The sequence below is a fragment of the Taudactylus pleione genome, unplaced genomic scaffold (assembly GCF_031769625.1).
Source record: "Taudactylus pleione unplaced genomic scaffold, aTauple2 ptg000025l, whole genome shotgun sequence".
NCBI lineage: Eukaryota > Metazoa > Chordata > Amphibia > Anura > Myobatrachidae > Taudactylus > Taudactylus pleione.
In genome coordinates, this window is record NW_028284427.1 from 1,148,549 (window position 1) to 1,173,016 (window position 24,468).

The 24,468-nt window shown below is 42.2% G+C and overlaps 1 protein-coding gene and 2 pseudogenes across 2 annotated transcripts in view; 2 read left to right on the forward strand and 1 right to left on the reverse strand.

Annotated features, from left to right (window-relative positions):
- Positions 1-24,468, forward strand: part of ANKHD1 (ankyrin repeat and KH domain containing 1) — a 396,742-nt gene that overhangs the window by 330,985 nt on the left and 41,289 nt on the right. For both annotated transcript variants that reach the window (XM_088451243.1, XM_088451245.1), the window contains exons 30-31: positions 9,067-9,240; positions 9,454-9,708. In XM_088451243.1, coding sequence (XP_088307369.1) covers positions 9,067-9,240; positions 9,454-9,708 — 429 coding nt within the window. The remainder of the gene's footprint in view (positions 1-9,066; positions 9,241-9,453; positions 9,709-24,468) is intronic.
- Positions 13,876-13,994, reverse strand: LOC148539618 (5S ribosomal RNA; annotated as a pseudogene).
- Positions 20,389-20,507, forward strand: LOC148539619 (5S ribosomal RNA; annotated as a pseudogene).

Genomic DNA, 24,468 nt, shown 5'->3' on the forward strand with positions numbered 1-24,468 from the left:
AGTCATTTATCTGCGCAAAGTGTGCAGAAAAGTATATATAGGGGCAGTCATTTAGCCCCACATTCTGTGACAAGCGTAATCCACAGCAAGAGTCTCCACGGACGACGGAACCGCCGTCTTGGGCGGAACAGTTTTCATCCATTATGTCACATCTCTGCTGAGCTGGAGGCTTCTCGTAAGGACAAAACGGTTAGCTGATGGGATGAAAGACCAGCTCCCGGTGGTGGAACATATTCCTCTAGCAGAACACACAGGGGAAGCTGCAGCCTACCTTGGAGAGGCGTCCAAGGATGTTTGTAATCTTGCCTCCAGAACTTCAGCTGTGGCGGTTTCAGCGCGCAGGGCGCTTTGGCTACATCAATAGCAGGCGGACGCAGAAACGAAAAAAGCTGTGGAAGCTCTTCCCTTCAAAGTAAGTGTCTTATTTGGAGCGGAACTTGATAAGTGGATTTCTCGGGCTACTGGGGGTAAATCCACTTATCTTCCATCGGCTGCTCCGCATCCTTAATTGTACAGTCTTTCCTAATAGCCTAGTGTGTACGCACCTTAAGTCAACTACCAAACCTAGTGCATGACCGGCTTCCCTCTCACTTGTGGGACCCCAGGGAGGGAGCACGTCTTCAGGACTTCAGAGAAGTATGGACGGAATCTTGTACAGACGCATGGGTTCGGTACCTCACCACCCAGGGATACAAACTCGATTTTCACTTTCAATCTCTCCCTCGGTTTTTCACAACAGGTTTGCCAGTCTCCAACGACAAGAGTGTTGTATTACAACAGGCGATAGACAAACTTCTGTCCGCGAGGGTTTTGGTCCATGTTCCCAGACATCAGACCGGACAAGGTTTCTACTCCAGTTTGTTCGTGGTTCCCGAAGCCTGACTGCTCGTTCAGACCTATTCTGAACTTGAAGGCTCTCAATCCCTACCTGAAGATTTTCAAGTTCAAGATGGAGTCCCTTCAGTCAGTTATTGCGGGACTAGAGGAAGGCGAATTCATGGTATCTCTAGATATCAAGGACACCTGCCTTCACATCCCTATTTGGCCGCCTCACCATGTGTTTCTGAGATTCGCCATTCAGAAATCACATGTCCAGTTTCAGGCCTTACCCTTCGGCTTATCATCAGCCCCCAGGGTATACACGAAGGTCATGGCGGTGATGATGGGTCTCCTTCGGAAACTAGGGATCACGATTATCTCTTACCTGGACAATCTCCTTCTGAAGGCTCATTCCAGAGAACAATTACTGCAGAACATCGCAGTAACTCACAAGCTCCTCATAAATCACGGGTGGAACATGAACTTTCCCAAGTCTCATCTGCAACCAACACAGAGGCTCCAGTTTCTAGGAATGATTCTGTCAGCAGGTTTTCCTTCCTCAGGAAAAGGCAGCCTCCATTCAGGAGATGGTGAGGACGGTCCTTTGACATCGTCGGGTATCTGTGCATGTCTGCATTCGACTCCTGGGAAAGATGGTGGCGGCATTCGAGGCCATTCCTTACAGACGTTTGCACTCCTGTACGTTTCCACTCCCGTACGTTTCAGCTAGACTTCCTCTCCCAATGGTCAGGATTCCATCTTTTCCTCCACCAACGTGTGAGGTTAAGTCCCAGAACTTGATATCCCTTCTCTGGTGGCTGAACTCGTCGCACCTTTTGGAGGGCAAGAGCTTCAGAGTGTGGGATTGGACTCTACTCACCACAGACGCGAGTCTGAGAGGATGGGAGGCAGTGATTCAGGAATACCGCTTCCAAGGCCGCTGGATCTCGCAGGAAACAAATCTGCCGATAAACATCTTGCAATTATGAGCAGTTTTCTACACACTTCAACCAGCACATCACCTGCTGTCGAGCAGTCAGTCCAGTCGGACAACGCCACGGCAGTGGCGTACATAAAGCGACAGGGCGGCATCCGAAGTCGGGCGGCAATAAAGGAAGTAAGCCGAATCCTACTCTGGGCAGAAAAGTTTGCGGTGGCGATTTTCAGCAATTGGGAGGCTGACTACCTCAGCCGGCAAGACGTGCACACAGGACACTCCATCCTCCGGTGTTTCAACAGCTTGTCCAACGGTGGGGTCTTCCACAGGTCGACCTCATGGCGTCCAGACGGAATCATCAATTGCCTCTGTACTACTCTCGGACGAGAGACCCGGAGGCATTGGACGCACTGTCAACACCATGGCGGTTCTGTTTTGTCTATGTTCCCTCCTTTTCCTCTTCTCCATCGGATTCTACAACACATCAGGAGGGAGAGGGGCAAGGTTCTCTTAGTGGCTCCGGATTGGCCTTGCAGAGCTTGGTATTCCAACCTCCATCTTCTGCTGATCGACGATCCGTGGCCACTCCCTCTGAGAGAAGATCTCTTACTACAGGGTCCTTTAGTCTATCCAGACTTTAGGTGGCTACGTTTGACAGCGTGGCTGTTGAAAGGGCCATATTACGATGAAGAGGAATCCCATCCAGGGTAATCCCTACTATGCTTCGAGCCCAAAAAGAAGTTACTTCGAAACATTACCGCCGTATTTGGCTTATGTTTCATGGTGTGAAAGACCAGTGTCTCCTCCTACAGTTTTTAGTCTAGCCAGACTTCTGCTTTTTCTGCAAGCAGGCTTCTCTGCCGGACTACGCCTGGGCTCCCTGAAATTTCAAATTTCGGCACTGTCTGTATTTTTTCCAGAAGAAGCTGGCCTTAATTCTGGATGTTCAGACCTTTCTGCAAGGAGTTATTCGGTTACAACCACCCTTTGTGTCTCCGACGGCCTCATGGGATCTGGATCTGATCCTTTCCTTCTTAAGGTGCACATCCACTAGCAGACTTGAAAACAAATGCACGATTACGACATTGTAATCGTGCAGTCGTTTGTCAGTCTGTGATGAGCCTGCACTGAACGAGCAGTCGTTCAGTGCAGGCTCATCAATCATCTGCAAACATGCTCAACCTGACTTTCTCGTCAGGTTGACCAGCATGTTTGCACGATGATAGATGTCTAAACGACCAGCGGGCACGCGCATCGCTGGTCGTTTTAGACATTTTTGCAAACGATCTATGAACGATTGAATTATCGTTCAGTCGCTCAACTTGATCGTCTAGTGGATGGGCACCTTTACTATCTCCTCTGTTTGAACCTTTGGAGGCTGTGGAGTTTAAATGCCTATCATGTAAGGTGGTACTTCTACTCGCGCTGGCCTCAGCCAGATCGGTATTGCAGCTTGGCGCTCTATCCTGTCGTCCTCCATACTTGGCATTTCACTCAGATAATGTGGAGCTCCGTATGAGAATGGAATTCATTCCCAAGGTGGTTTCAGCTTTCCACATCAAGCTATTGTGGTACTGGTTCTTCCACTGGATTCACCAACTTAATCCTTGGATGTCGTTATAGCTCTTCAGATCTATGTGAAACGGACTGCAGCTATACGTAAGACAGACGCTTTGTTTGTCTTATGACGCTGCTCGTCCTGGTTGGCAAGCATCCAAACACGCTTGCCCGCTGGATTCTTCTGACCATCAGTTAGGCATATGTGGCCTCCTCCAAGGAGCCTCCTTTTGCTATTACTGCGCATTCCACTCGCTCCTTGGGTTCCTCATGGGCAACTGCTCGTGGGGTTTCCATGGAGTTGCTTTGCCAGGCGGCCACTTGGTCGGTCCGGCATACTTTTTGCCGGTTTTACAGATTTGACACGTTTGCGGCCTCTGCAGCGCAGTGTGGCCATGCTGTTTTGCAGGGTTCTCAGCACTCTCCCGCCCATAAAGGGAACGGTGTCCCCTAGTGGATGAAGGAGAAAACAGGATTTTGATACTTACCGATAAATCAGTTTCTCCGATTCCATAGGGGACACTGGACGCCCACCCTGCGCTGTTCCTACCTGCCATGGTTATAGTCATAAGTGGTTGATTTTTTTCTTGTGTACTGTTATTTCAACTTTCTACACATTCCATGTTGTGTACTTGCTTCACCTCCTTCTCTTACGTTTTGTTTCTTCCAGCTCTCCTCGGGCACAGTTTCCTAAGACTGGGCTTGTAGGGGGGTATAGAGGGGGAGGAGCTAGTCACACTTCTAAAATTTTAAAAGCCAGCTCCCACTTAGCTACGTCTATACCCCACTGCCATGAACCCTCCAGTGTCCCCTATGGAATCTGAGAAAGGGATTTAAATTGTGTGAAATGGATGTTGTTTGGATTTTTCTTAAACAGTGGAAAAATGAAAGAAAGCAAGTTGTTTCGGGGGCAAAATAAATGCTGCAGTTAAATTAAGGGTACATATTTTTTTGATATTTTAGGGTACTTTTTTTTTAAGTTAAAAATATACCTGCTGCAGCCACCTGCAATCCCCAAAACACTTGTATCATCGATAGAGCCCGCCCAAAATACTTACCACACTACTTTTAAACCTATTTTCCAACACTTTGACCGCAGGAATGACAAGAATTTTTTTCGTTAACTTAATTTCCCCCTGATAATTACATTTTTCCTGATTAGTCATTAGGGGGGGGGGGGGTGTCCAAGAGGTTCTGAACCAAGTCCCCACATTTTTATCCCAAGATAGGGGATATAAGATGGTAAAAACTATTTGCCACTTTAGCTGTGCAAATTCCGCATGTGTGGAAAGCCGCGGCTAATAGGATAGCACGATACAAATTTTGGGGGAAAAGTTCACACAAGTGTAAACTTTTAGCCAAAATGCGCCTATTCGCGGCTAATTGAATCCTGCCCAAAGTCTCTAGTGCCACGTAATGATCCACGTCCTCGTCCATTTGATCAAAATTTGTTTTTGGAAGGAAATCTAAAGGGGAAAGTTTTAGTCAATTGTTTTATCTACATGTTGTCGTATATTACATACAGTAAATAGAGGTACTGAGGAAAGCTCTGTGTTGGTGCCTTAATGACATTTGCAATTATAAGATCATGTAACAAAAAGGTGTTTTCAAAATTTATGATGCAGGTGCTTTTTTGTATTCTTTGTTCTATTCTATACACAGAGTTAAACACACCAGAGCATTCATGTCAGACTCCTCCAGCCACTGCAATATGCATCCTTGCTGTGGATTTCTGATTATTAAAAAAAATACCTTTTAAAAGAAAGCAGTTTTGTTAGATTTACATGAACAAATGCATTTTGTTAATTACTTTTTAACGTATCTATTTTGTTTATATACTGGACAAGCAATGTTTCTGGTAAGATGTCTATTTTGTGTTCTGACCATTTGGCAAATGCTAAATGTATGATTGATATAGTGCTTTGAGGTTTAAGCAAATGAAGTATTGCGTTCTATGACGAAAGCCTCTTTGCGCCATGGTTGTTAAAACGGAAAAGAACTGTATTTGACTTTATGGAAAGGCTTGGTCCGGGAATAGGCAAACAAATGACATCTGTGATCCTAAACCAGCTTGTAATATGCCCTTGAAAGCTGACCAAGTACAATATTTTTTTATTTATAAGTAACGTTTGGCAAAGCTGTTAAAAAAAAAAAAAAATACACCAAGTTCGTAGTTTGGGTGATTTTCTTAACCATAAATAAACTTTTAAATGGCTGCTTAAGATGAGTCTGAGGGCCTAATTCAGACCCACTCGCGAGCGCAGGACGCTCGCAAGCTGGTCGATGGTGCCCTAATGCGCATGCGCACGACGGAGGGAGCTCCGTCGTGCGCATGCGCGAGACCCGCATAGCGACAGCCAAGCTGTCGCTATGGGTCTCGCACCAAAGGGGGCGTGCTGTCGATGGTGAGTGACAGCACGCCCCCTTTGGTGGGCGTGCCGAGGACGTTGCTGCCCACACGTGGGAACGCCTTCCGTCTGGGTCCGGCCCCACTGACATCACTAGTGATGTCAGTGGGAGTGCTTTTGGCTCTGATAGAGCCAAAAGCACTCTTGGGCTTGCGGCAGCGAGACCCTACCGCAGGGTCTCGTCGCAAGCCCGATGGTCGCGATGGTCTTGACCATCGCGACCATCTTTTTGGCCACTCGCATAAGCTGTGGGTGGTCACCCACAGCTATGCGAGCGGCCAGGAGGCCACTCCATTTTTAGGTAGGAGGGCCCCGATTCAGAGCGAGCGCTCTTGTCAGAGCGTCCGGGTCTGAATCAGGCCCTGAGCCTCTTGCAGACCTGGTAAGTAGCTTCATGCTTAGTGCTTTCTGCTTCACATTGGTGACCACCCCCCCTCCACAGTGTCAGTCTTTGCTCTTGGCCATGGCTGTGAGACGCCAGGTGTGTTGTCTCTATGGAGCTGCTCCTAGAGCGTTCCTGAGGGGATCTATGGGTAGGGTAATTCCCTTGCTGTAATATCAGTTTGTGTGTTAGGATCATTGTTCTGCCCCTCACTATGTGTCTGACAAATTTGGAGCAGACAGCATAACCAAGACTCTATCTTCCAATAATCCAGTCAGATGTGATCTGAAGAACTGAGTTTATTATTCAATAGAGGAACTTGTGTGAATGTGCACAGATACATGCGTATAAGCGAGTGTGCGGTAAAACTGTAAATGTAAACAATAAAAGGCAAATACAATATGTACATGGAAATGTAAGGCAAACCTATACATAACATGGAATATGCAAACAGAATGAAATATACAGTATAGGCTGCAGTGTGATATAGTACAGCTAATATACATAACTGGCTAAGCAGATCTATGATGGCACAGTTGAAGCTTAGAAACTTAACCATCGGATGCTATACCAGGTTGAGCATATGAAGTGATGACTGTCTGGGACCGTGTGTGTGAAGGAAATGGCTGCTTACAGCTCCTTTAGCCCAGAATGCATTGCTAGACTGCTAAGGCATGTTAGGAGGGACAAAATAGATCCGATTTAAACTGCTACTGTGCTGACCACTAGGTGGGGCTGCTAATATGAATTAATGTAACATAAACCCTATGCTGAAGGCATGACAATCATTTTCCGTTTTGCTAAACTGCTTTTGCTAATCAGAGTAGAGTCCTATGATGGTACAGATAGTATCACTGTGATGAGCATACACCTGTTAAGACTTGCAGTAAGTATTTTATTTATATAGTGCTAGCATACTAACCAGTGCTTTTCAGACCATATTTAATTATCATCCTCATTGGATCTTACAGTCTCTTCTCTACCAAATTATAAGGGCATGGTCGTGCCCTTATATTAAGGCCTACTCAAATAAACTGAATTCTCCCTTAGGGAAGTCCTGAGATGCGGCATGGTGTTTAAGGGGCTACATCTCAAAAGCTATTGGATGTACTAAGCTTAATTTTGGCATGGATGGGTAGAACTGTCGCTCGGTGCTGCATGCAAAATTTCAGGGCAAAAATTTAAAAATGAATAATTAGGAACAATCTAAAGTTTAAACTGTCAGTTTTTTTTTCTTCCACTTCCTGTTTGATCAAAACTGACACTTTTCTGCTTTACACTATGGGGGATTTTTGGAAAAGCATAACTCGGGGTAGAGGACACATTAGGACTTGGGGTTTGTTTTGTTAGGTAGCTCTTGTTATAGTGTAGGGCCTTTTGGGGTTCAGGTAATTGAGAAAGTTACAGATTTTAAACTATTAGCCGACAAATGCCCCATTATATAGATTTGAAATGTCAACTTGTTGCGCATGCTCAGTAGGTGCCTCCTCCAGGGGGGTGTACAGTGGCTTCACCTGGATGTACTAACATGGCTGGCGTTAGTGGCGGAGGTAGCGGACATGGCGGCGGCAGGGGGACCTGGCGGAGGTAGTGGGTATGGCGGCAGACCTGGATCAGAGAGGATCCCAGCCATTGTGCAGAGTTCGGCAGTGGGTGCTATTTTCAAAAATTGGGCCTTAGCGCCATTTTTGAAGTTTAAGATTTCATCGCCCCACCCCCTTGGCTTATATAAGCCAGCGCAAGGCAGCAGCTGGCAGTCCATCGGTGGGGGAAGGACCGCAAAGAGCTCCTGAAGAAGGAAGACGCCGGAAGCCCTGGGGAGGCGACGGCCATGCAAAAGAGCTTAAAGACCGCTGACTCCCAGGTGAAAACGTCGGAAACTCACTGATCACAGATGCATGCCTCTCTGAATCTGATGTCACTGATCAGTGCATGCAGTCAGCTATCTTTAGATCTTGCACAATAGTTCTTATGTAAAAATGTGCTGTCATGTCCTGGAGTGCCGCACCACTGTTTCCACCCATGTGCATCACTTCGGCTCCCCCCATCTGTACTGCTTAATCTTCCCCCCTTTCCATGCCTTTGTCTTCCCCATCCACGCCTTTCTGCCTCCACCCCCCATCCACACCACTCTTATCCCATCTACGCAGCTCTATCTTCTACTCAGACCTCGGTTGCATAGACTGCATGTGTGTATTCCAATGAGCACACAATTCTGTGAATTAGCAGCTCCACCATTTTGTGAGTAACAGTAATCTCACTCTAAGAGTGCTGAATATGCAGTTAACCACAGGGTGTAATGGCATACCATATCTGTATTGCGCAAGGAACACGTCCATTAAGGCGTCAGCCTTAATGATCGGAATTTCATTGCTTTTTAAGTTTGAGTGGTAGAAATTCATTAGGTTTTGTGAAATTTCAGATCATGTCTAAGAAGCCTTAATGCGACATGCAAAACCGTAAGGTTTTTTGTCTATGGAATAAACTTACAAGAGTTTGAATAGTCATTAACCTACAAGTATGTTTTTGGAATAGCTGAGCAAACAGAGTCCCTGGAAGAGGCGTGCATAGGAAGAACCTACAAACTCCATATAGTGCCCTGGTTTTATGCAAACCGATGGCCTTCGCGGCCCTCCAGTTAAACTCCACATCCCAGCATGCCCTGCCTTAGTTTTAGCATGACCTGATAGCATAACTGTGTCCGCATGCTGGAATGTGTAGACCCACAGCAGCTGGAGGGCCGTTTTCTGTCCAACCCTGGCCTTAGTTGTATGAGACAGCAATGGTAATCAGTGTGCTTACCATGCCTGTAAGCATTATTTTATTTCATCCAGAAATGCGGTTTAATTTTGTGTAATGAAACTCATTTAAAGTTGAGTAAAGCTGGATATTTTACCTAATGTTTAATTTTAGGACGTTTTTTATTGTTTTAATCTGTACTTTTTTTTAAATTTTGTTCATAGCTGCATCATTTGATGGCTCCGAGCCTTGTTCATTACCCACTTCAATGCCGCTGACCAATTTTACAGCAAATCTCCATGCAAGTCAAGTGTTTTTGCAAGGGCCTAGTGTTGGCACTCCCAGCTTTAGTAGGCAGCATTTTTCACCACATCCGTGGACAAATTCTTCAAGTTCATGTATGTATTAGCCAATGTTTATCTAAACTTTAATAAGGTTTTTTCACATAAATTTTAAATTCTATAGTATTATCATTGTTGCATAATTTAGGCAGTTTTCTCTTCTGTTGTATATGTTCTTTGAGCAGTAGAGCTTGTTTTGCCTCATGAGTTAGTGACAGACGACATTGTTTGTTTGGCATTGTACTAAAATTGTTAAATATAATATTTCAGGTGAGTCTCCTGTTGCATCGGCTTCTTCAGGTTCATCTCCACCTTTGTCATCTGTATCCTCTCCTTCTCCTTCGCTGGGTCAATTGCAGCCAGTTCATTTGACAAATGATCGGAAAATACCACCACCTATTGGAACAGAGAGATTAGCACGAATCCGTCAAAGCGGCTATTTTACATCTTGTGCATTGGGAAACACCTTTTCAGCCCCTGTTGGACACACTGGCATATGGTCATTTGGCGTGAACAGTGGATCAGGTAGATATGTAAATTATTACAGAAGGAGTCTAGATAAATTTGAAGTTTTTTTTATATGATGAAAATAGTACAGTCAGTGTATAAGACTTAAGGTGCATACACACGTAACGATTTTGTAACCAACGATTTTCTGTCAGATTTTCTTTCAGATTTTCCCTTGAAAAAGTGAACGATTTTTTGAAGTGTAATGAACGAATAATGTTCCTTCCCTTAATGAAAATAGTCATGTTGGACAGTCTGAAATGGACAATGAACGATAACTACAAACGCATTTGTGATTATCGTTCATCGTTATAACTCATAAACTGAACTATTTTTTTGAACGATTTAACGATAACGACGTCGTTATCGACAAATTGTTAAAAGAATTGTTACGTGTGTATGCATCTTTAAAACCATAGAATATGTAAGCTGCCCCTGGGAAGCTTACAGTCTAAATTCTTTACCTCACACATTCTATGGGTCATTTTGTCAGCAGCTAATTATCCTACCACTATGTTTTTGGATTGTAGGGGGAAATCTGTATTATGATTATTATTATGGTTGTTTGTTTATCTATATGGAGCCACAAGGGTTCCACATGCCTAATGCTGGGCATACACGGCAAGATAAAATGTCTGTCAGACCGACAGACATTTTATCTGGCCAGCTGCCAGCCGCAGAAGTCGCCGGCATACACTGTGAGATTTCTCTTACAGTGTATAGCCCGACATCTGCGCTCCGCCCCCGGGGGAGGAGACATTTCCCTGCTCCTTCCGTAGGAAGGAACACTGGAAATATCTGTCTGTCGGGCGCCCTTGGCGCACACTGCCCGATGCGGCCGACAGGTACCGGGTAAATATCTCATCAGACGGGCATGCTGGACAATCCAGCATGCCCGACCGAGCAATATTTAACCCTCGGTCTCTCCCCCCCCCCCCCCCCCCCACGCTACAATTATCGCGGCGATCCGCCGATATCGGGCGGATCGTCCCGATAATTGCAGCGTGTATGGCCAGCATTACAAAGTACATAGAAAACAGTGACTTACAGTACAAAACACTGCAAAACAAGGACATGGTTTATAAATATTGCTGCAACAATGGTTATAATACTCAAATAAGCAGCAGGGCGACTGAAACCAAGGGTTAGGTGCTGTTGTAGGTAGTATGGAATAGTTGATAGTATAAGTAAGAGAAAGAAAAGCACATGAGGGAAGAGGGCCCTGTTCATATGAGCTTACATTTTAAAGGGGAGGGTCAGACACACAGGAGTGACACAAATGGGAGAGACAGTGAGAAGATTGAAAATATAAATTTTGAAATATGGATTTTACAGTTAAATATCATATAAGAGGTCGTTAAGCATATGTTTGGCCAAACATATGGCCCTGCCCACCTCCGTCCAGGTCACCAGCAACAACCTCTTTACAGAGCCGGCCCTAGGCATAGGCATAATAAGCAAATGCATAGGGGCATTCCAGGGCTCTGCCACTGTTCCCCCACCACCACCGGTGCTGCATGCCCCTCCTCCCTACCCTGCTGCTGCCGTGATCGGAGCTCAGCTCCGATCGGGCAGCGCAGTGGCCAGGTGAGACGCCCATGTCAGAATGAGCTACTGTCCAGAAGCTCATTCTGGCTACAGGAGGAAACAAGATGGCCGCGGGAGGGCATGCTGCGCATGCCCAGCCGCTTCCATTCCTCCCATGGCCATTTGCGGAGCAGAGCCGTGACTGACACCATAGGCCCAGGCGCACGGCGGTAGTGTGGAATGCACATAAGTGCAGTACACACTACACTGCCAGGAACAAACACACAGCTGCCGGCGCTGGCAGCTGTGTATTTGTTTTAGCAGCCAATGAGAGTCAGACAGACTCTCATCGGCTGCTGAACCCACTGCCGGAGCCGGGCTTCCGGCTCCCGCAGTGGCTGATGAGAGAGACTCCCATCATGCAGAGCGGGCCGGCGCGGGAGGACACTGGACGGAGGAGCCGACGCCGGAGCAGGGAAAAAGGTAAGTGGATTTTTTTTTTTTCGTGTCTGTCGGGCACTGCTGGAATGGGGGGGACTACTACTACTAGGGGCACTGTTAGGGAGGGACTACTACCAGGGGTACTGCTGGATTGGGGGGGTCTACTACTACTAGGGGCACTGCTGGATGGGGGTCTACTACTAGGGGCACTGCTGGAGGGGGGACTACTACTAGGGGCACTGTTAGGGAGGGACTACTACCAGGGGTACTGCTGGATTGGGGGGGACTACTACTACTAGGGGCACTTCTGGATGGGGGTCTACTACTAGGGGCACTGTTAGGGGGGGGCTACTACCAGGGGCACTGCTGGGGAGGGACTACTGCTAGGGGCACTGCTGGATGGGGGACTACTACTATTAGGGGCACTGCTGGATGGGGGACTACTACTACTAGGGGCACTGCTGGAGGTGAGACTACTACCAGGGGCACTGCTGGGGAGGGACTACTACTAGGGGCACTGCTGGATGGGGGGGGCTACTACTACCAGGGGCACTGTTAGGGGGGGCACTACTACTAGGGGGACTATATATATATATATATATATGTGTGTGTAGACAAGGGGGGAGTTGATATTAGAGCGACTATTTTGCTAAAAAATTGTGTAAATGTGAATAAATAGTTTGAATAAATATAGTGATAAAATTAATAACAGATTTATTATAGACACAGAGTAAGGGACCTCAAAGATAAAAAAGGTTACCCTTAATCACACATAAATAAACAAGAAAGTATAAAATCCAGAGGTATTTCATACAAATATAAAAATAAAATCAAGAGGCATTTAATACAATAGTAAACAGATGGAGATAAAAAATTGATTGTAAACTAAATAAATAAATAAGGAATAAATATAGCAGCTTATCTGATACAACGAGAGAGACTGTTTTCAGAGTTCATGAGGCATAGGTCAGACACTGCCAACGCGTTTCGTCTCTAGACTTCATCAAGGGGATAGTGTGTTAGTGAGGTAGACTGTTATTTATACCCCACTGAGAGTTCAAGAGGGGGTCATGGGTCCGCATCACTTCCTGTGCTCAGGAGTTCATATGTTAGCAAAAAACTTTAATAAGATAGCTTATGGGTTGTTACTTCCGCCCTACTCCCGTACGTCACATCCTTTCCACCGCCTTTGTGAAGAAATCCTGAAAAAATCAAGGTCGTCCCGGAGTGATGTCACTTTCGTGCATCTCAATCATATATTAACACCTGGCTGCGTCATGTTGCTTCCGCTCTGACTGTACGTTTGCATCCGGCCGCGTCACGTGTATCACATCACTTCCGCCCTGGCTAGGCGCTGTGTCCGGAATGTTCAAAGCCATTACTTCTGCCCTGACTTAGCGCTACACCTGGAATAGATATCCGCCATCATAGCTCGATTCATTCAGATTTCTGGTTACCATAGTGATGCTTCCGCCCTTATAGACGTGTAGTTGATTTGGCTTTCGCCCATACACTAAATACACATCTTTAAACGTACCATGCTTTCTACAGCTCAAAAAAGAAAATAAATGTTAGAATCATATGCAAAAATAAAAAAAAAATTTACATTTCCTATTTCAAGCTCACTGATGAAAAATAGTAGAGCAACAGATCCCTCTATATACACCATAGGTCACCCCCTAACTAAATAGATCTACCATGCAAAAAAATTTCAAAATATAATGTATTCTTTTAAAAAGGATTCCTTATTTAGAACATAATTAAGGCAAGGAAAATAGTTCTTTTAAGATATTAGTTGTCCTTGTCTTCCTAAGTATATTTAAGATCAATTTCATTAGTGTCCTTTAACTTGATAAAAATTCCTTACATTTTGATAACAAGTCCAGCAGATTCCAAAAGATGATTCCTTGTTTTAAGGGAGGTACTAAGATCGGGCTGCTTTTCAATCGCTGGGAATACTTCCTAGATGTTCATCATCTTTTCCTTTCAGGGATATATGGGTTTAACAACACCTGGAATTCCCAAGAAGTTGCCCAACTTGGTACTGATCAGGCCCAACTACACTAAGCTTGTAACCAAACTTAATGAGATGGTATAGTTGTACACCATAAATCCCTAAGACAGCTTCTTGTTCATGTGCCATATGCTTCATTCATCCAATAAGTAGGTTAGGTACAATTCACTCTCGGTCAATGCTACCCGTATAAACCTTTCAAGTATTTGCAGCACCCGGTATTCTTAAGTGGTGACCCTACTTAGTACTAACCGGGCCCAACCATGTTTAGCTTCCAAGATCAGACGAGATTGGGCATACGCATGATGGTATGGCAGCAAATACTATTTACTCGGTCAGTGGTCAGCACTGCATCGTGCACTAATCAGACCTCTCAATGTACAACCAGAAGAACCTGGAAGCACCTAGGAGATGAAATAGTAGATGTGAACTTGCAACCTCAAAGGAACGGAGCAATCTCGTAATACTCGTTAAATCCTTTTGGTGTCAATGTGCCCAGTTCAAACAGCCAGAACATCTCTCTTCTTGATAAAAGATTGCCCAGGTCTCCTCCTCTTTCTCCCAATCTCACATGTTCGATTGCTTTAAAGGTAATATCTTCCGGGTTGGAGTTGTGGTGATTCAAAAAGTGCTTAGAGACTGCGTGCCCCTCTACTTTATTTTTGATATTCCGAATGTGTTCTTGGATTCTAATCTTTAAAGGTCTCTTTGTTTTTCCTATGTATTTGAGTCCACACGTACATTCCAACAAATAAATAACTGACGTGGAATTGCAATTCATAAAATACTTTATCGTGTATTCTTTGGAACCATCCGAGTTAGTGAAGGTTTTTCTTTTGGGGTGAAGAAATTTGCAGATATTGCAATGGCCGCATTTATAGCTTCCATTGCATTTTAGAGAGTTCAATGTTGTTTTATGTGCTCCGTCTTTATCCCTTAGCATGCTTGGTGCCAACAAATCTTTCAGATTCTTCGACTTTCTATAAATAATTTGTGGTTTGGGAGGCAGAATTTGATTTAGTACTGGATCCATTAAAAGAATATTCCAATTTCTATTAAAAGATTTCCTGATCTGATTCTCATGGCCATTGTATGTAGTGATGAAGGGTATCATATCTTTTTTCTGGATCCTTTCTGTTTTATATTTCAATAAATCACTTCTTTCTAAAGTTCTAGTTATCTTCATTGCTTTTGAGAGGATCTCTTCAGGGTATTCTTTTTCCTTGAATCTGTTTGCATAAACCTCGAGTTGTTCATCACATGTCTTTATATCGCTACAGTTGCGTTTTATCCTGTAAAATTGGGAATAAGGGATATTTTTCTTCCACTTATCCAGGTGACAACTTTTGAAATGCAGGTAACTGTTGGCATCTACACCTTTTATAAAATTCTTAGTGCAAATTTTATTTTCACTTGATGATAGAATCAGATCTAAAAACTCAATGCTAGAGTTATTGAAATTGGACGTAAATTTAAGATTCATATTATTGTTTAAAATATGTATTAAAAATTGCTTAAAATTCTCCTGAACCTTCCCAAATAATTAAAATATCATCAATGTATCTTTTATAGAAGATAATATTGTCCTTAAATGGATTGTTTTTATATATATATATATATATATATATATAATTCATCTCCCAACAGCCCATGAATTGATTTGCAAAACTTGGGGCAAAAGTCGTACCCATAGCTGTTCCGCAAACTTGGCGGTAAAATTGATCTAAAAATTTAAAATAATTATGATTAAGAATAAAAGACATAATATCACATAAAAACTCTTTATGGGCAGCCTCCATTTCCTCATCCATCTCCAAAAAAGTTCTTGCTGCGTTGATTCCTTTAGAGTGCTCAATACATGTGTACAAGGATTGGACATCAATTGTGACCCAGTTGTATGTTTGTTTCCATTGTATATCTCCAATTTGTTGTAGTATACTTGTAGTATCCTTTAAATATGAGTCCAAATTTATAACATATTTTTGGAGAAAAATGTCTACATATTTGGAGAGGTTAGAGGTGAGTGAATCAATACCTGCTATAATCGGCCTGCCCGGAGGTTCTCTGAGTGATTTGTGGATCTTAGGTAGGAAGTAAAATATTGGGGTTGTGGGGTTTGATTTCATTAAAAATTGAAATTCTTCTTTTGTTAAAATATTCCTATGCAGACCATGTAATAAGATGGTTCTTAATTCCTCAATGTATTCTTCTGCTGGATCTTTATATAATTTTTCATAAGAGTTTACATCTTCGAGTAGCCTATAGGCTTCTCTTAAATAGTAAGCATAGTCCATGATCACCAAACCCCCCCCTTTGTCAGCCGGTTTAAGAACTATCTCTCGATTTTCCTTTAGGTTCTTCAGGGCTTCTTTTTCTCTGTTATTTTAATTCTGTTTTTTTATATGGTTAACCTCTTGCTCACACAGGTCTTTTTTAACCATTTCGTAAAAAACACTTATGTGGTTCCCCTTTGACTCTAACGGGTGGTATGTAGATTTACCCTTAAGGCCCGATTTTGAGATAGATTCATTATAGTTTCTTATGGGTGCTGATTCCTTCCTTAAAAAATGTCTTTTAAGCGTAAGATTTCTTACGAATTTATTTAGATCAATAAATGTATCAAATCTATTCATTCTTCTTGTTGGGGCAAAATTCAATCCTTTACTTAGTAATGTGATTTCCGGTTCAGTCAGTACATGTTGGGATAAATTAAAAATACCTTTGGTCTTAGGATCTAGTGTAAGTTTCTCCTTTTTACACTTCTTCCTCCTGCCGCCCCACTTGCCTCTTCATCTCTGAACCTTCTTTTTAAGGGGGAGGCTGTCTTTGTAATTTCTCTGAATAACGGGTTTCTGCTGTTTACGTGATCTTGGGCTGGTGATAAAAAAAGCTCGTTATCACTGATTGAGTCCAAATGTTGTAGTGCGGTGAACCTATTTCTAGATTGTAAATTTGACGTTCCAGGTATTGAAGTGTGTTCTTGATGACTCCTGAAGCTATGTCTTCTCTTATGTGTAGTCTTCCAGTTGGATCCGCCACCAGGTTCAAATCTGTTGGGGATCCTCTCCTGTTTCTGAAATCTACTCCAATTTTTAACTTTATCACATTCATAGTCTTTTTTATCTCTGATGAATTTTTTCTCCTTATTTTTCATGACAGACTCTTCAACTCTAACTTCCTCAGTAAAACTTTTTCATTTTCTTTATATTCATCTTTTTCTTTAAGTTCCTCCATCAGAGGTTCCATTTTGTTAATTTCTTTCTCCAAATTGGAGAGTGCCACCTTTTTCTCTTCTACAATTAATTGAATCAATTCCAGAGAACATTTGTGCAAAAGTGTCCCAATTTTTCATGAAATCAGGGTTATCAAGTCCAAAGGTGGGATTTTTAATGAGCCTCAAGCCTCTAGGAATTCTATTTACAGATATATAATGTTTAGAAACAGAGAACGTGTAAACAAGAGAAGTGATTTATGTCAGAAAGTATTTAATGAAAATGACCCCCACCCACGAAACTATTCCAACAGAAAACATGGATAATATGTTTTGGGATATGGAAAAATTGCTAATAAAAGAAGTAAAAGCATGGTGGGATATTAGGGGGTTAGAACATTATATATCTGTAAATAGAATTCCTAGAGGCTTGAGGCTCATTAAAAATCCCACCTTTGGACATGATAACCCTGATTTCATGAAAAATTGGGACACTATTTTGCACAAATGTTCTCTGGAATTGATTCAATTAATTGTAGAAGAGAAAAAGGTGGCACTCTCCAATTTGGAGAAAGAAATTAACAAAATGGAACCTCTGATGGAGGAACGTAAAGAAAAAGATGAATATAAAGAAAATGAAAAAGTTTTACTGAGGAAGTTAGAGAGAGTTGAAGAGTCAGTCATGAAGAATAAGGAGAAAAAATTCATCAGAGATAAAAAAAAGACTATGAATGTGATAAAGTTAAAAATTGGAGTAGATTTCAGAAACAGGAGAGGATCCCCAACAGATTTGAACCTGGTGGCAGATCCAACTGGAAGACTACACATAAGAGAAGACATAGCTTCAGGAGTCATCAAGAACACACTTCAATACCTGGAACGTCAAATTTACAATCTAGAAATAGGTTCACCGCACTACAACATTTGGACTCAATCAGTGATAACAAGCTTTTTTTATCACCTGCCCAAGATCACGTAAACAGCAGAAACCCGTTATTCAGAGAAATTACAAAGACAGCCTCCCCCTTAAAAAGAAGTTTCAGAGACGAAGAGGCAAGCGGTGCGGCAAGAGGAAGAAATGTAAAAAGGAGAAACATACACTAGATCCTAAGACCAAAGGTATTTTTAATTTATCCCAGCATGTACTGACTGAACCGGAAATCACATTACTAAGTAAAGGATTGAATTTTGCCCCAACAAGAAGAATGAATAGATTTGATACATTTATTGATCTAAATAAATTCATAAGAAATCTTACGCTTAAAAGACATTTTTTAAGGAAGGAATCAGCACCCATAAGAAACTATAATGAATCTATCTCAAAATCGGGCCTTAAGGGTAAATCTACATACCACCCGTTAGAGTCAAAGGGGAACCACATAAGTGTTTTTTTTTTACGAAATGGTTAAAAAAGACCTGTGTGAGCAAGATGTTAACCATATAAAAAAACAGAATTAAAATAACAGAGAAAAAGAAGCCCTGAAGAACCTAAAGGAAAATCGAGAGATAGTTCTTAAACCGGCTGACAAAGGGGGGGGTTTGGTGATCATGGACTATGCTTACTATTTAAGAGAAGCCTATAGGCTACTCGAAGATGTAAACTCTTATGAAAAATTATATAAAGATCCAGCAGAAGAATACATTGAGGAATTAAGAACCATCTTATTACATGGTCTGCATAGGAATATTTTAACAAAAGAAGAATTTCAATTTTTAATGAAATCAAACCCCACAACCCCAATATTTTACTTCCTACCTAAGATCCACAAATCACTCAAAGAACCTCCGGGCAGGCCGATTATAGCAGGTATTGATTCACTCACCTCTAACCTCTCCAAATATGTAGACATTTTTCTCCAAAAATATGTTATAAATTTGGACTCATATTTAAAGGATACTACAAGTATACTACAACAAATTGGAGATATACAATGGAAACAAACATACAACTGGGTCACAATTGATGTCCAATCCTTGTACACATGTATTGAGCACTCTAAAGGAATCAACGCAGCAAGAACTTTTTTGGAGATGGATGAGGAAATGGAGGCTGCCCATAAAGAGTTTTTATGTGATATTATGTCTTTTATTCTTAATCATAATTATTTTAAATTTTTAGATCAATTTTACCGCCAAGTTTGCGGAACAGCTATGGGTACGACTTTTGCCCCAAGTTTTGCAAATCAATTCATGGGCTGTTGGGAGATGAATTATATATATATAAAAACAATCCATTTAAGGACAATATTATCTTCTATAAAAGATACATTGATGATATTTTAATTATTTGGGAAGGTTCAGAGGAGAATTTTAAGCAATTTTTAATACATATTTTAAACAATAATATGAATCTTAAATTTACGTCCAATTTCAATAACTCTAGCATTGAGTTTTTAGATCTGATTCTATCATCAAGTGAAAATAAAATTTGCACTAAGAATTTTATAAAAGGTGTAGACGCCAACAGTTACCTGCATTTCAAAAGTTGTCACCTGGATAAGTGGAAGAAAATATCCCTTATTCCCAATTTTACAGGATAAAACGCAACTGTAGCGATATAAAGACATGTGATGAACAACTCGAGGTTTATGCAAACAGATTCAAGGAAAAAGAATACCCTGAAGAGATCCTCTAAAAAGCAATGAAGAAAACTAGAACTTTAGAAAGAAGTGATTTATTGAAATATAAAACAGAAAGGATCCAGAAAAAAGATATGATACCCTTCATCACTACATACAATGGCCATGAGAATCAGATCAGGAAATCTTTTAATAGAAATTGGAATATTCTTTTAATGGATCCAGTACTAAATCAAATTCTGCCTCCCAAACCACAAATTATTTATAGAAAGTCGAAGAATCTGAAAGATTTGTTGGCATCAAGCATGCTAAGGGATAAAGACGGAGCACATAAAACAACATTGAACTCTCTAAAATGCAATGGAAGCTATAAATGCGGCCATTGCAATATCTGCAAATTTCTTCACCCCAAAAGAAAAACCTTCACTAACTCGGATGGTTCCAAAGAATACACGATAAAGGATTTTATGAATTGCAATTCCACGTCAGTTATTTATTTGTTGGAATGTACGTGTGGACTCAAATACATAGGAAAAACAAAGAGACCTTTAAAGATTAGAATCCAAGATCACATTCGGAATATCAAAAATAAAGTAGAGGGGCACGCAGTCTCTAAGCACTTTTTGAATCACCACAACTCCAACCCGGAAGATATTACCTTTAAAGCAATCGAACATGTGAGATTGGGAGAAAGAGGAGGAGACCTGGGCAATCTTTTATCAAGGAGAGATATGTTCTGGCTGTTTGAACTGGGCACATTGACACCGAAAGGATTTAACGAGTATTACGAGATTGCTCCGTTCCTTTGAGGTTGCAAGTTCACATCTACTATTTCATCTCCTAGGTGCTTCCAGGTTCTTCTGGTTGTACATTGAGAGGTCTGATTAGTGCACGATGCAGTGCTGACCACTGACCGAGTAAATAGTATTTGCTGCCATACCATCATGCGTATGCCCAATCTCGTCTGATCTTGGAAGCTAAACATGGTTGGGCCCGGTTAGTACTAAGTAGGGTCACCACTTAAGAATACCGGGTGCTGCAAATACTTGAAAGGTTTATACGGGTAGCATTGACCGAGAGTGAATTGTACCTAACCTACTTATTGGATGAATGAAGCATATGGCACATGAACAAGAAGCTGTCTTAGGGATTTATGGTGTACAACTATACCATCTCATTAAGTTTGGTTACAAGCTTAGTGTAGTTGGGCCTGATCAGTACCAAGTTGGGCAACTTCTTGGGAATTCTAGGTGTTGTTAAACCCATATATCCCTGAAAGGAAAAGATGATGAACATCTAGGAAGTATTCCCAGCGATTGAAAAGCAGCCCGATCTTAGTACCTCCCTTAAAACAAGGAATCATCTTTTGGAATCTGCTGGACTTGTTATCAAAATGTAAGGAATTTTTATCAAGTTAAAGGACACTAATGAAATTGATCTTAAATATACTTAGGAAGACAAGGACAACTAATATCTTAAAAGAACTATTTTCCTTGCCTTAATTATGTTCTAAATAAGGAATCCTTTTTAAAAGAATACATTATATTTTGAAAATTTTTTGCATGGTAGATCTATTTAGTTAGGGGGTGACCTATGGTGTATATAGAGGGATCTGTTGCTCTACTATTTTTCATCAGTGAGCTTGAAATAGGAAATGTAAATTTTTTTTTTATTTTTGCATATGATTCTAACATTTATTTTCTTTTTTGAGCTGTAGAAAGCATGGTACGTTTAAAGATGTGTATTTAGTGTATGGGCGAAAGCCAAATCCACTACACGTCTATAAGGGCGGAAGCATCACTATGGTAACCAGAAATCTGAATGAATCGAGCTATGATGGCGGATATCTATTCCAGGTGTAGCGCTAAGTCAGGGCAGAAGTAATGGCTTTGAACATTCCGGACACAGCGCCTAGCCAGGACGGAAGTGATGTGATACACGTGACGCGGCCGGATGCAAACGTACAGTCAGAGCGGAAGCAACATGACGCAGCCAGGTGTTAATATATGATTGAGATGCACGAAAGTGACATCACTCCAGGACGACCTTGATTTTTTCAGGATTTCTTCACAAAGGCGGTGGAAAGGATGTGACGTACGGGAGTAGGGCGGAAGTAACAACCCATAAGCTATCTTATTAAAGTTTTTTGCTAACATATGAACTCCTGAGCACAGGAAGTGATGCGGACCCATGACCCCCTCTTGAACTCACAGTGAGGTAGACTTATTTATACCCCACTAACACACTATCCCCTTGATGAAGTCTAGAGACGAAACGCGTTGGGAGTGTCTGACCTATGCCTCATGAACTCTGAAAACAGTCTCTCTCGTTGTATCAGATAAGCTGCTATATTTATTCCTTATTTATTTAGTTTAAAATCAATTTTTTATCTCCATCTGTTTACTATTGTATGAAATGCCTCTTGATTTTATATTTTTATTTATATATGTATGAAATGCCTCTGGATTTTATACTTTCTTGTTTATTATTTATTTATTTCTATGTGATTAAGGGTAACCTTTTTTATCTTTGAGGTCCCTTACTCTGTGTCTATAATAAATCTGTTATTAATTTTATCACTATATTTATTCAAACTATTTATTCACATTTACACAATTTTTTAGCAAAATAGTCGCTCTAATATCAACTCCCCCCTTGTCTACATTGTTTTTAAAATACTAGCACAAGTATTTTTTATGTTGATTCAGAGCTGACGGCTTAATATTTTAGGTTTTGTTTGCTATATGTACACTATATGCTCACTATATACTGTGTTACTTCACATTGAAAGAGTATTGGCGCCACACCCATCTACCTCTCTCTCTCTCTCTCTCTCTATATATCTATCTATATATATATATCTATATATATATATTTATTATACAGTCATTTATTATTGTGAGTGATTTAACAATGGTGAGTGCTGAGTTTTCTGTCTTTTATTTATTTTTTATATATATAATATATATAGGGGGGGACTACTACTACTAGGGGCACTGCTGGATGGGGGGGGGACTACTGCTACTAGGGCACTGTTAGGGGGGGGACTACTACCAGGGGCACTGCTGGGGAGGGACTACTACTAGGGGTACTGCTGGAGTGGGGGGACTACTACTACTAGGGGCACTGTCGGGGGGGGGGGGCGCACTACTACCAGGGGCACTTATATATATAATAGTCATTTATTATTGTGAGTGATTTAACAATGGTGAGTGCTGAGTTTTCTGCTTTTTATTTATTTTTTTATTCATTCAGCCCGACACTCTGGATACATTTACTGGTAATCTCGAGGGTGCCCTTCTAGCATAATAAACAAATTCCTATACCGAGCTGAACAGCCCCTCAGGAAAAACAGGCAGCACTCCTCACTAGTTGTAACAAAGTGATATATTGTCACAAATCACATAGGTACAGTTGATGTTTCAAGACCCATTGGTTTTTTCATCATGACATGTCCTGATGAAAAGACAGATGGGTCTTAAAACGTCGACCGCACCTACTGAGGAGGGCCACCTGTTTTTTTTCCTATGGGGCTGCTCAGCTCAGTATGGGAAGTTGTTAGGGGGCACCAGTCAAAATTTTGCCTAAAGCACCAAATGGGCTAGGGCCGGCTCTGCCTCTTTATATGATATTTAATTGTAATATATATTTGAATTTTGAGTAGTAAGGATTGCATAGTGCATCTGCATCTGTTTTTTATATGTAGAGTGGGATGGGAGGAAGTAATCAGTTGGCAGAAGAGACTGCGTTCATTTGAGGAGTGAAGCGGGTGGGAGTGTGAAGGGGCTAGATAAAGTCCGATATGCAAATAGGAGAGGATTGTGTGAGGGCTTTGTAAGGGAGTTGAAGTTTGAATTGGGTTCTGAAGGGGAAGTCAGTGTAGGGTTTGAAGGAGAGAGGAGGCAGATGTAGTTTGTGTGGAGCCAGACGGCAGCATTGATTAAAGATTGGAGTGGAGTGAGGTGAGCGTTAAGGAGACCGGAATCTGTATGATTTACTGCCGGACCCATGCCCAGCGGTTGGAATCCCGACAGCTGCATCCCGGCAGAGGAGGAAATCCCGATCGTCCTAAGGTAAGTGGCGACTAACCTAATTCTCCACCCTAACCCTCCCTTAGGGGTGCCTAACCCTAACCTTTCCTACTCCCCCCCCCCCCCCCCCCAGTGCCTAAGCCTAATCCCCCCTCTAAGTGCCTAACTTCTCATGGGGGATGCCTAACCCTAAATCCCCCCCCCTTCTCCCAGTGTCGGTAAAATGACAGGCGTCTAGATTTAGACGCCTGTCATTTAACCCTCGCCGGGATTAAGCAGTCGGGAAGCCAGCTGTCGGGATTAGGTCCGCCAGCTTCCCAACTGCATACCAGGAGACCAGATAGGAGGAGGTTACAGTAGTCCACTCTGGAGATGACCCATGAGTGGATGCGGGTTTTAGTTATCTTCAGAGTGAGACAGTCTGACCCTGGAGATATTTCTGAGATGGAAACAGCAGGACTGCGATAGGCACTGAATGTGTGTCTTGAAGGAGAGGGAGAAGTCAAGAAAAACTTCACGACAGCGCACTTGGGTGATAGAGGAGATGGTTGTGCTGTCAATAGATAATGAAAATGTAGGAAGATGATCAACTCAGTCTTAGACATGTTTAGTTTAAGGAAGCAATGGAATATCCAGGGCTGCCAAGAGAAATCCTGGGCCCCGATACAGCAACTTCCCAGGCCCCCCCCCCCCCCTTAGCCTTTTGCAGCGTATGACGTTTCTATTGTCTATTAGAGGGGGAGACAGGACAAGATGTTATTGGCTGCAGCCGGATTAGTGTTTCCGCTAGACCGTGGGCGGGGCATGGAGTCTGTGTGCGCATTCCCAAAAAGTGGGTGTAGCTAACCAGGAAGGGCATGTCACAAGGACAATTCATCACACTTGGGGTAATGCCCGGCACTTACCGAGGTGCTGGGCTTCCCCCAAACTCTTTCCTCACGGTATAAATATGCTGTGCGCACACGCATGGCTTCT